The 13,253-nt window shown below is 40.7% G+C and overlaps 1 protein-coding gene across 4 annotated transcripts in view; it reads left to right on the top strand.

Annotated features, from left to right (window-relative positions):
* The window catches only part of LOC132870071 (butyrophilin subfamily 1 member A1-like), a 138,757-nt gene that overhangs the window by 69,483 nt on the left and 56,021 nt on the right, over nucleotides 1–13,253 (top strand). For all 4 annotated transcript variants that reach the window (XM_060903878.1, XM_060903794.1, XM_060903729.1 and 1 more), the window contains 3 exons: nucleotides 2,235–2,513; nucleotides 2,768–2,869; nucleotides 7,240–7,266. In XM_060903878.1, coding sequence (XP_060759861.1) covers nucleotides 2,235–2,513; nucleotides 2,768–2,869; nucleotides 7,240–7,266 — 408 coding nt within the window. The remainder of the gene's footprint in view (nucleotides 1–2,234; nucleotides 2,514–2,767; nucleotides 2,870–7,239; nucleotides 7,267–13,253) is intronic.

Here is a 13,253-nt window from a genome sequence, read left to right as displayed (position 1 = left end):
CGTACTTCCCCTCCTCAAGTAGGCGAGCGATTACCCAGTCGTCACTTAGGCGGATAATTCTCTTACACAACCCAATAAACTACTCGCGGTTTATTGTCTCAAAATTGTGTTTTATCCGTTGTCTGCAAACATATTGATGGTACCACAGCTTAGCAGTCCTCCTGGGCTCGGACAAACTTCTGTCCATCTCTTATATCAGTCTTCCTTGACTGGGACAATCTCTGTCCATCTCTTATATCCGTCTTTAAATATGGTTTCCACTAATTTCTTTACACAAGAATGCAAAATTATCACTTACTGGTTCGGTGAGCCCTGACGGTCTGGTCTCTCGTCCGAGTTCTCAGCTATGCACCGTAGCCTTGGGAGTGTTCCGTCGTCCGAGGATCAGACGCGTAGGGCCCACCCAGGGATGCCAACTTGTAATGGAAACTTCTAATAAACACTTCAGAACGCTTAGCAGTTGTCTTTTCAGTTATTTATTATAGTAGATCATATAAAACAGACATAAAATAGGAAAGGAAAGAGGAAGAAGAAAAGAAGAAGACACCACTTCAATGATGCCGAGAGTATGCGCACTCTGAGTTGCATTTTAGTGGCTGTTATCTATTATACTCTAAAGGCATTCGCTTACTGCTTTCATCTTCACATGATTGGCTCAAGATTTTCTATGAAGCTTTGTTAAAGCGTGCACCTGGCGTGCTCTGGTATGTGCAGGCGGATGCATAATTATGGAGAACTCAGACACCCTGCTTATCACCACCAAGGCCACAGAAAGGCGATTACAACATGGGAAAAACATCTTTCTCAGTACACTAGGCCACTTGAGCTCAACATGAGAAACACAGAGAATAATAATGTTCGTCCATTAAATTTCCCTCACAGCCCCGAAAGATGCATAAAGTCAAGTACATTGGTGGTCATTTCACTTGTTTAGTCCGATCTTCATGAGTCACATATGCATTCTTGGTAAAACTGCTCCGTCTGCTCCGGGGAGTCAAAGACATGATTCACACCATTGAAGGTGATGCAGGGCAGGGTAGATCATGCCGAACCGTATCCCTTTCCGAAAGAGCGAGGATTTCACCTGGTTGAACGCGGCCCACCTCTTCGCCACTGTAGCACTAAAGTCCTCATAAAACTTGATGCTATGACCCTGATAAGTCATATCGCGGTGTTCCTTTGCCCACTCTCTCTTTTTCAATGTAACGGTTACAGCGTACTATCACAGGACGAGATCCTTGACGAGGTTTGGGTCTGAGGCTACGATGGGCCTGGTCCAGTTCAGGTGGGGAGCCTGGACTCCCCACCTGTAGCGTCTCCAGCTACTTCCTTGAATAAATCTGCCATAAATTGTCTCGGGTTGTTACCTTCAATCTCTTCAGGCAGGCCAATCACTCTTAGGTTTTGGCGCTTTGAATGAGAAATCAAGTCCTCCACAGCGACTTGGAGCGAACCATGTTCCTCCGTCATTGAGGTCAGCTTGGACCGTAGCTCCACTACTTCTTGCTCCAGGCTCGTAATGTTATCTGACTGGGTCGAGAGGGCCATTTCCATCTCCGAAATTGTAGAGGTATGTTCGGCCACGGTGGTGGTGATGGACTCAAGAGTTGAATGAATTGGGACGAGAGCCACGTTCAAAGAAGCGGTGAGTTCCATAGTCGTGCTTCTCCTGGATTTTTCCAGCTCAATAATGAGCATTTCCAATGTGAGAGGGGAAGACCCGGATGCCATCTTGCTAGCTTCACCTCCGGAGAAGGAAAGCGTCTGTTGTGCCTGACTTTTCCCACCTGCTCGAGTTGATTTACTAATTCCTGTGCAGATTCAACGCGACGCTAATTAAAACAAATTGTTACGCCAAAAATAAACTTAAAAGAAAGACGTAATTAACAAAAATTCCTGAAATTATACGGAGGTAACTCCCACATGTCCGTCCACTACATTGCTTAACCGGAAGTCCCAAATTGATTATTTTTAGAAGAGGTTCGATTGCTCCTGGTATTATCGGTTTGAAAAACATGTAGATATGGGATCTAGTACACAGGTTGATGATTTTGATGAAATCAGTGAAATTTGTTCAATTTTATATTTAGTGTCTCACATAATAGTATTCTCTTTGACCATATCAAGAACACTCTTTAAACTGAAAATGAGCATAAAATAATCACCTCTATGGGGGTTAACAGTTGAACATGATTTCAATATATTTAAAGCAATACTTTGTTGATTGCCTGTAGCTCAGGGAAGCCACCCAGTGATCAGGATGGAGAGTTATGATCACTCAGGAGGGATTAATCTAGTGTGTGAGTCCAGAGGCTGGAAAGCTGAACCTGAGGTTGTGTGGCTGGACAGAGAAGGAGCCGCTCTGCCTGCTGAAGATACACAGATACACAGAGACACTGAGGGCTTCAGTGTGAAAAGCCGCATCACTGTTTATGATTATAGCGCCTCCAACAGATATTATTGCAGACTTCTACAAGAACATCACATGATGGAGACAGAGGTCATCATTAATCGTAAGTGTCTATGATTAAAAGCTCTTATATTTATAATGTAAGATTCTACTGTCATCATCACAGATGAGGTGATTAAAGATGAAGCATGAGCATGATGAACACATTATATTTGCATTATTTTTATTCCTGTATATCTATTGGTTATTTTGCTACAGTTCTGTCTGTAAGTGTGTGTTTAATAGTTATCAATTTTTCACAAATTCTTGCACAGTTTCTTCAAAATATCTCTAACACTAATCTTACTCTCATTTTAGGTAAAGTCTTTGATGCTTGGAGGTGGGTTGTCGGTGTTTCTGTTTCAGCATGTCTTATTGCTGTCGGATCGATAGTAACTGCAGTTCTCTGTTACAAGAAAGGTAATATTTAAATCCTTTTCCTTCATAACATTTCTAGATTAAATTATATTGCACTTTATACCACAGCTTTAGTCCACAGATTCCCAGCCCTGGTCCCGGAGAAGCCCCTGTCCTACACATTTCAGTGCTTTTCCTGCTCTAACACAATCACTTTAACTCAGGAAGAGCTGTTAATGAGCTGATCGTCTGGATCAGGTGTGTTAGAGCACAGAGAACACTAATATGTGTCGGACAGTGGGTTCTCCAGGACCAGGGTAAAGAACCTGTGCTTTAGTCAGCAGTCCACAGGAGTCCAGTTGGCCGTGCTCTCTGTGAAGAGGATGATTTAATTCGGTCCTGTCTCAAACTCTCACCTCTATTTCTTTATCTGTTCACTTCCATTACCACAAGCCCTTTCTGAAAAAGTGAAAAGTCAAAGGACAAGGAGGTTTACAGCACATTTCATTCAAAAAAGTTATGTAGTTATACCTTAAAGTTTTAAGTTAAAACAAAAGCTCTTAATTTAAATTGATTGATTGATTGATTGATTACTTTATTCTGAACAATAAAGAAGATATAAAAATAAAAATTTAAATAAAAAATGCAATAATCAAAACATCGTCATAAACAAACAGAATAGCGTAGCCACAAGGCAATAACATAACAATGTTCAGAAAGGATTAGGAAGAAGTAATAACTTATTCAATCCTAACCCTCTATCATCCGTGTTGTTTAATTTTTGACTTGGCTTAATTCTGCAACATGATGCAAATCAGAATATTAATATTTATGGTTCACCAAATGTAAAAAAAAAAATTTAAACTCCTTTCAATCAGACTTGAACATTTTAGTTCAATTTGGTGAAATAGTCTCATCTCATTATCTGTAGCCACTTTATCCTGTTCTACAGGGTCGCAGGCAAGCTGGAGCCTATCCCAGCTGACTATGGGCGAAAGGCGGGGTACACCCTGGACAAGTCGCCAGGTCATCACAGGGCTGACACATAGACACAGACAACCATTCACACTCACACCTACGGTCAATTTAGAGTCACCAGTTAACCTAACCTGCATGTCTTTGGACTGTGGGGGAAACTGGAGGAAACCCACATGGACAACATGCAAACTCCGCATAGAAAGGCCCTCGCCGGCCACGGGGCTCAAACCCAGACCTTCTTGCTGTGAGGCGACAGCGCTAACCACTACACCACCGTGCCACCCTTGGTGAAATAGTGATTCATGTAAAATAAAAAAAAAAAACTAAAATATTTATTACAAATCGATTGCATAATATACACTTTTTTGTGAGGTGTAAAAATAATTTAAACAATCAAGCTCACACTACCTCATCTGAAAAAAAACAACAACCCTAATTTCCTTTTTATCTCCAATCAGAAGCAGCTACAGGGATTAAAAGAAATTACAGGCTTCACCGAAACACACTGTTTGTTCCTGAGCTATATACGAGTGTACTAGTGAACTCCAGCCTACATTCAGCAGTAATCAGGAACTGGAAGAACTGAGAGTCGAGAGCATGTTGTTGTGTCTGTCAGCACTGCATGCTACTGCTGCTGATCCTCCACATCGCCGTGCCACTGCCACAGTGGGCAGCTCTGAAGTCTCTCAGCACAGCAGTCACAGTGTTGCTGCCCAGTGCTTCTGTGGCTGAGTGCATTATAGACGCAGTACGGCAGACTTATTAAAGAACTGCAGACAGAGAAATCCAGAAAACAGGATTTAAAGAGAATATGATCTTCAAAAACCATAAACTGATGGATAAACACAAAACAGTGGAACAGATGATTTATCAGTAAATCCACAACTGAATTCACAGAGAATTTCAGCAAGGCTTCAGACAGGAGGGACTGTGGTTAATATGGTTACTGGATATAAGAACTCTGTTCGTGAATGAGCTCCACCTTTACTTCCCCTTTAGTCTGATTAGTGACCATGATCAGTGAGGTAGTATATCGCGTGGCTGGTGTGACAGTAGTGTGGTAGCACTGGCTATTAAATAGACTGGAGCAACAGAATTGTGCGGATTTGAAGACAGTTACAGCTTTACAATGACATAAATGTCTAAATCTATAATCATTATCATTAGCCAGTGTCTCAGACTCTTCAATTCCAACATGCTCTCAATCTCCAGGATTGTTGTTGAACAAAGTAGAAAGCTTTCAGTTTCCTCTGTTTACTCCATAAAATGAAATATTGTGTGTGTGCGTGAGTGAGACAGAGGAGAGAGAGAATGATAAGAGAATGAATATATTGTTGCCATGTGCCATTCATTAATAAATTAATCATTGTAATTGTTGGCAAATAGTTGTGGTATAAGCAGAATAACACACTTGTTCATTTCGTATAACAGTACAGTCTGCTGTGTTTTATTTCTTAAGTAATATTTTGACATAATTTGAACATAAAATTATGTAAACTAGAACTGTATTCGAAGCGTGACTCAGTATTTCAGGATATCACTGCGCAGTTCTGTTTCATATTTAATCAGTAACTGTGCAGAAACTCAGCAGGGGTGAATGAATGTTGCACTATTCAACAGTTAGTTCCAGTTCACTAATTTGATTGGATGGATGATGTTCCAGGAGAGCTGATATATTTAGTATAACAGCACTGGGACATTTCGTTGTTTGTCTCACTCCACTTGTCTGTGTTCACTACATAAAATTACAATTCAAGCAACAGGCTGTTACATTGAAACCATAACTGCACGTACTACAGTCAGTGGTGGAATGTAATGAAGTACAGTTACTCAAGTACTGGACTCAAGGTACCTGCACTTTACTTGAGTATTTCCATTTAATGTAATTTTATACTTCTACTCCACAACATCACAAAAGCAAGTACTGTGTCTTTTACTCCACTACATTTGTCTGACAGCTTTAGCTATGAGTTACTTTTCAGGTAAGTTTTCATACCCTTCCTGTCCAGTGAACAGAGTGCATCACCAAATGTGGTGATTCTGAAAGTTTGTGATAAACTGAAGGACTGAAGTGTTCCTTTATTGTTTGAACAAATTGTCCTTCTTAAGCTAAATAAACTATTTGATAATCCTCTTGGATTAGCTGGAAAGTGCATCATCACAAAGCTGAAAACAGGGATGTTTTTCTGAGCTCATGAAAAGCTCATCTCATCTCATTATCTCTAGCCGCTTTATCCTTCTACAGGGTCGCAGGCAAGCTGGAGCCTATCCCAGCTGACTACGGGCGAAAGGCGGGGTACACCCTGGACAAGTCGCCAGGTCATCACAGGGCTGACACATAGACACAGACAACCATTCACACTCACATTCACACCTACGGTCAATTTAGAGTCACCAGTTAACCTAACCTGCATGTCTTTGGACTGTGGGGGAAACCGGAGCACCCGGAGGAAACCCACGCGGACATGGGGAGAACATGCAAACTCCGCACAGAAAGGCCCTCACCGGCCCCGGGGCTCGAACCCAGGACCTTCTTGCTGTGAGGCGACAGCGCTAACCACTACACCACCGTGCCGCCCTCATGAAAAGCTGATTTATTTATTTTTTAGAGACACATGATTCCCACAGGACAGCGATGCTACAAACATATGATGATCTGATTGAATATTATGTTTTGCTGTAGATTAAACTATATTATACTGATCAAATGCAATGATGAGGGTAACTGGGAGGTTGTTACACTGTTTGGGCCTCTGACTTAGAGACACAGTTTAACATGGTGAAGGTTCATGAGAAGGGGCAGATCGGGGCAGAGGGCAGAAATTACAGCTCCTTCTCATGTTTATTTAAATGAATGCTTCCAAATTATGGGCAGCTCAGGTCATGTGTCCAGATTTGGACAACAGGAAGCAAACAGGAAGTAAACAGGAAGGAGGCTTATGGAGTGAAATCAGAGTCAGCAGAACCCGATATTATATGACATCATTTTATTACTACATGAATTTGTTAAAACAGAATTCTTGAAACCTTGAATTTATTGACCTAAATTTCATATAGTTTAATTTAGAACCAATATATTAAAATATCTTAAGATTCACATGAACAATTTCCAATAATCACATTTACACATTTCTTTTCAAGCATTACAAATTTTACTGACTCTGATTTCACTCCATCGAGGGTTCTGTAAGAAGAGCAGAGACACAAACACATCACTCACAATACATTAAATGACTTGTTTTCTGTCGGAGTCGTAACTGACCTGTGACATCATGTTCCACTGTGTGAAGTGTGCTTCATCATTTAACAAATATATAACATCAGAGGACACTTACATTTCATAACCGCAATCTGATGTGTTGTTCATTTACTTTATCACTATATTACACTGCTTCATCTATTTATACTGAATTTATACAGAATACTCAAAACTATTTTCTCTGTTTTAACCTCAGAGCTTCAAAAGGAGAAGAGATACGCAGGTGAGAAAAAACTTTAAAATCAGACTGAATATTTAATCAAATGTAAAGCCGTGTAAAAGGTTTTGACATAAAAAGAAATGCTGTGTGTGTGGTGTGTGTGAGCAATTACAGTAAATACACACATTACTGATATGAATTATCATCTTTACATAACACTAGCTTTACTGTACACTACATGGCCAAAAGTATGTGGACACCCTTCCTAATTCAGCTGTTTCAGCCACACATTACTAACAGGTGCATAAAATCAAGCACATAGCTGTACAATCTCCACAGACAAACACTGGGAGTAGAATGGGTCGTACTAAAGTCAAGTCAAGTTTATTTTTTTAGCGCTTTTAACAATAGACATTGTCGCAAAGCAGCTTCACAGAATTTTAGTGACTTTAAACATGAGCTAATTTCATCCCTAATCTATCCCCAATGAGCGAGCCTGTGGCGACGGTGGCAAGGAAAAACTCCCTCAGACGACATGAGGAAGAAACCTCTCGAGGAACCAGACTCAAAAGGGAACCCATCCTTATTTGGGTGATAACAGACAACATGATTATAACATTTTAACAAGAAGTCTGTTTATAAACTCTTCATTGATGGAAACTTGAGTGCAAAACTGTTCATGACAACTGCAGTCCTAAAGTTAGCAAGTCAACTGTAGTCCTCATCCATAAAAGCATTACTGTAAGTGTCCAGAGCGTCCTCCAGGTGTGACTTTCAACTGTCCATATTGGGCCGTCCTCCACAGGAGCGATGTGGTGAGACTCCAACCAGACGTAGGGCATCAGGATGGATCAGGCAGGTCAGAGGAGCAGAAGAGGTCAGCATCTCGATCTCATGATCAACATGTAACTCGAAGGGACAGACAGAGTTGGGGGGGAGAGAGAGAGAGAGAGAACACAGGTTGTTAGGTATGCCCAATGTCACCTGATGAGTAAAAACAGTATATATTTTGCACTGAGTACAAGCAGGGACTCCAGCAAAACTAACTATGACAGCATAACTAAAAGGGGAGAGCCAGAAGGTAACAGGCATGAGGGAGCCCCGGGACATAAAGCAGCCAGCCACTACACAGTCAACAAACTTGAGTGAGCAAGCGAGTGGGGACTGACAGCATCCATACATCCCAGTTTACCAAAACACTATGTCTGAGGACCCTCCAGATCTATACCTTTACCTCATAAACACCATTAACAAAAGGCTTGACTAAACAGATATGTTTTCAGTCTAGACTTAAACACTGAGACTGTGTCTGATTTCCGACCACTACTTGGAAGGCTGTTCCATAACTGTGGGGCTTTGTAAGAAAAGGCTCTGCCCCCTGATGTAGCCTTCACCATACGAGGTACCAGCAGATAGCCTGCACCTTTTGATCTAAGTAGGCGTGGTGGGTCATAGAGGACCAGAAGTTTACTCAGGTACTGTGGAGCGAGACCATTCAGTGCTTTAAAGGTCAATAGTAGTATTTTATAATCAATACGAAATTTGATTGGGAGCCAATGCAGTGTGGATAAGACAGGAGTGGTCATATTTTCTAGTTCTAGTAAGGGCTTTTGCTGCTGCATTTTGAACTAACTGGGGCTTGTTTATGCACTTATTGGAACATCCAGACAATAAGACATTACAATAATCCAACCTAGAGGTAACAAAAGCATGAACTAGTTTTTCTGTGCCGTGTAGTGACATTAAATTTCTCAGCAATATTTCTGAGATGAAAGAAAGCTATCCGGATGATGTTATCGATATTGACCCCAGTCTTTCTTTTGAAACTCATAATCACCCCGAGGTCTTTTATGGCTGCACATGAACAAACAGAAAGGCCATCCAGAGTTACTGTGTAATCAGAAAACCTACTTCTAGCTGCATGTGGTCCTAGTACAAGTACTTCAGTCTTGTCAGAGTTAAGCAGAAGGAAGTTAATAAGCATCCAGTGTCTAATGTCCTTTACACATTCCTCAATTCTATTAAGCTGGTGTCTCTCATCAGGTTTTGCAGAAACATACAACTGTGTGTCATCAGCATAACAGTGGAAACTAATACCATGCTTACGAATAATATCACCCAGAGGTAGCATATATAAAGAAAAAAGCAGTGGGCCTAAGACAGAACCTTGTGGAACACCAAACTTTACCTCAGTATGTCTAGAAAAATCACCATTTACATACTGATAGCAATCAGTTAAATAAGAGCTGAGCCAGGATAGGGTCGTTCCCTTAACTCCCACAACGTTTTCTAGTCTATCCAGGAAAATAGAATGATCAGTAGTATCAAATGCTGCACTGAGGTCAAGCAACACAAGGAGCGAGACACAGCTCTGATTAGATGCCAACAGTAGGTCGTTTACTACTTTAACCAGAGCTGTCTCTGTGCTATGATGAGGTCTAAATCCTGACTGATACATTTCTCATCTCATTATCTCATTATCTCTAGCCGCTTTATCCTTCTACAGGGTCGCAGGCAAGCTGGAGCCTATCCCAGCTGACTACGGGCGAAAGGCGGGGTACACCCTGGACAAGTCGCCAGGTCATCACAGGGCTGACACATAGACACAGACAACCATTCACACTCACATTCACACCTACGGTCAATTTAGAGTCACCAGTTAACCTAACCTGCATGTCTTTGGACTGTGGGGGAAACCGGAGCACCCGGAGGAAACCCACGCGGACACGGGGAGAACATGCAAACTCCACACAGAAAGGCCCTCGCCGGCCCCAGGGCTCGAACCCAGGACCTTCTTGCTGTGAGGCGACAGCGCTAACCACTACACCACTGTGCCGCCCCCACTGATACATTTCATGGATGTTATTCGTATGTAAATATGAGCATAACTGCTGTATGACAGCTTTTTCTAGGATCTTGGAGATAAAGGGGAGGTTTGATATTGGCCGATAATTGGACAGCTGACAGGGATTGAGGTCAGGTTTTTTAATCAGGGGTTTGATAACTGCTAGTTTAAAGGATTTGGGTACATAGCCAATACTAAGAGAAGAATTTATTATTTTTAGAAGCGGTTCAATTACTTCAGGTATTATTTGTTTGAATAGACATGTAGGTAAGGGATCTAGTATACAAGTTTAGAATTTTGATGTGGAGCTTAATGAAATTTGTTCAGATTCTATAAAGGGAGTAAAACATTCTACAGTTGTAGTCAGAAGTTTACATACAATGACGTGAATGTCATCTTGGACATGAATGTCATGGCAATATTTGGGCTTTCAGGAATTTCTTTGAACTGTTCTTTTTCTGTGGCAGAATGTACAACATACATTTTTTTAATAATGGGGGAAAAACACAAGAATTTGGTGCACAAGTTTTAATTTTCTTTGGGTTTTCTGAAATCAACAGAGGGTCAAAAATATACATACAGCACACCCTAATATTTGGGTAAAATGTCCCTTCACAAGATTCACCTTGACCAAACATTTTTGTTTACTATGAACAAGCTTCTGGCAGAATTCTGGTTGGATATTTCATAACTCTTCATGGTAGAACTGGTAGAGTTCAATTAAATTTTTTTTTCTTGGTATGGACTCGACTTATAAGCATGGTCCATATATTTTCAATAGGGTTTAAGTCAGGACTTGTTTTAAGCTTAATGTTAGCCTGCTTTATCCTCCACAACCAGCTCTGATACATGTTTGGGTTCAATGTTCTGTTGTAAGTCCCAAGTCGTGTTCAAGTTTCTGATGGTTTATGCTGAAGAATTCTGAGGTAGTCCTCCTTTTTCATTATTCCATCCACTTTGTGCAATGAACCAGTTCCACTGGCAGCAAAACAGCTCCAGAGCATGATGATCCTACCACTGCCACCAGCTGGTACAGTGTCCCTCTGTACATGGTGGTCATTGTGGTCAAACAACTCTTCGTCTTATCTGACCATACAGCTATCCTCCAGAAAGCTTTCTTTGTCCATGTGGTCAGCTTCAAACTTTAGTTAAGCTTGAAGGTGTTAGTCCATGGTGATCTGAACTGTAGACAGTGATCCATCAGCTTCCAGGTCATGGCAGGGCTGTGCCATGGTGGTTCCCAGGTTGTTTCTGATCATCCAAACCAATTTCCTTTCAGCTGAGGGTGACAGTTTGGGTTTTCTTGAAGCAAAGTGGCTTGGCAAAGTGACTACACCTCAAAATAACTTGGATACAATTGTTTGAACTGATCTTGGAATTTGCAATTGTTGAGAAATGGCTCCAAGAAACATTCCGGAGTTGTGTACATCTGCGATCCTCTTTCTCAGATCTGCACTGAGCTCCTTGGACTTTCCCATATTACTGTGTGTTGGTCAATCCAATGAGTGCTGTAAACAAACCCTTTTTATGAAGGCACAGAGAAGCTACCAGCTGTAGTCAATCATGATCACTAACAGGAAGTTAAGAGACCTCGGCCTTGGTAAGATAAGAGACATTTTGGAAGTTTCAGCACCTCTGAATTAATAATCTGAGCGTATGTAAATTGTTTACCCTTTATATATAATTTTGACCTTCTGTTGATTTCAGAAAACCCAAAGAAAATTCAAACTTGTGCCCCAAATTTTAGTGTTTTTTTTAATTAAAGATGTATGCTGTACAATCATTCTGCCACAGAAAAAGAACAGTTCAAAGAAATTACTGAAAGCCCAGATATTGCCATGACATTCATATCCAAGATGACATTCATGTCACTGTAGGTAAACTTCTGACCACAACTGTAATTGCTGATCTGATACAGTTATATTGTTAACTACAGGGTCACTTAAATTGTCAGGCCTTAAATTAGTAGTTTGAATTTTTTGTCGGATATTTTCAATTTTGTCACTGAAAAAAAATTCATGAAGTCGTTGCTACTACAGATTGCAGGTGTGCATGTGTCTATAGTTGTCTTTTTCCTGGCTAATTTTGCTCCAGTATTAAATAGGAATCTAGGATTATTTTTGTTATCTTCTATTAGGGAGGAGAGACATGTTGATCTCGCAGCAATAAGAGCTTTTCTGTACTTCAGGAAGCTTTCATGTCTGTGAAGATTCTGAATCATCCAGGTCATAGTAAACTGTGGGTGGTAGAAAAGGGCAACTGGACTTGCTTGAAGATTCTTGAAAACGTTTCACCTCTCGTCCAAAAGGCTTCCTCAGTTCTGTCTGACTAATAGGGAGTATCAGCAGAGGCGCAGATAGGATTTTTGAACTGGGGGGGACTGAGCTGTCAGCAAATGATTCCATTTTGTGTATATATGTGTGTGCGCGCGCGTGTGTGTGTGTGTGTATGTGTATATATATATATATATATATATATACACACACACACACACACACACACACACACACTACCGTTCAAAAGTTTGGGGTCACTTTGAAATGTCCTTATTTTTGAAAGAAAAGCACTGTTCTTTTCAATGAAGATCACTTTAAACTAATCAGAAATACACTCTATACATTGCTAATGTGGTAAATGACTATTCTAGCTGCAAATGTCTGGTTTTTGGTGCAATATCTCCATAGGTGTATAGAGGCCCATTTCCAGCAACTATCACTCCAGTGTTCTAATGGTACAATGTGTTTGCTCATTGCCTCAGAAGGCTAATGGATGATTAGAAAACCCTTGTACAATCATGTTAGCACAGCTGAAAACAGTTTAGCTCTTTAGAGAAGCTATAAAACTGACCTTCCTTTGAGCAGATTGAGTTTCTGGAGCATCACATTTGTGGGGTCGATTAAATGCTCAAAATGGCCAGAAAAATGTCTTGACTATATTTTCTATTCATTTTACAACTTATGGTGGGAAATAAGTGTGACTTTTCATGGAAAACACACAATTGTCTGGGTGACCCCAAACTTTTGAACGGTAGTGTGTATACATGTTATTTCACCTCCCTCACTGCCATCACCAGGAACTACCTGCAGGCCAGGACAATGATAACATTTTAACATAGCCTATGGAAATCCAAAGTTTACACATTATCATCACGCACAGAAATTGCAAAACTGCAAAACTAGTTTTAAAACCGCTAAGTTCCAACTGT

This window comes from Neoarius graeffei, chromosome 1, assembly GCF_027579695.1.
Source record: "Neoarius graeffei isolate fNeoGra1 chromosome 1, fNeoGra1.pri, whole genome shotgun sequence".
NCBI classification, from domain to species: Eukaryota; Metazoa; Chordata; class Actinopteri; order Siluriformes; family Ariidae; genus Neoarius; species Neoarius graeffei.
The sequence above is the reverse complement of the archived record's forward strand: the minus strand, read 5'-3'. Positions and strand labels throughout refer to the sequence as shown.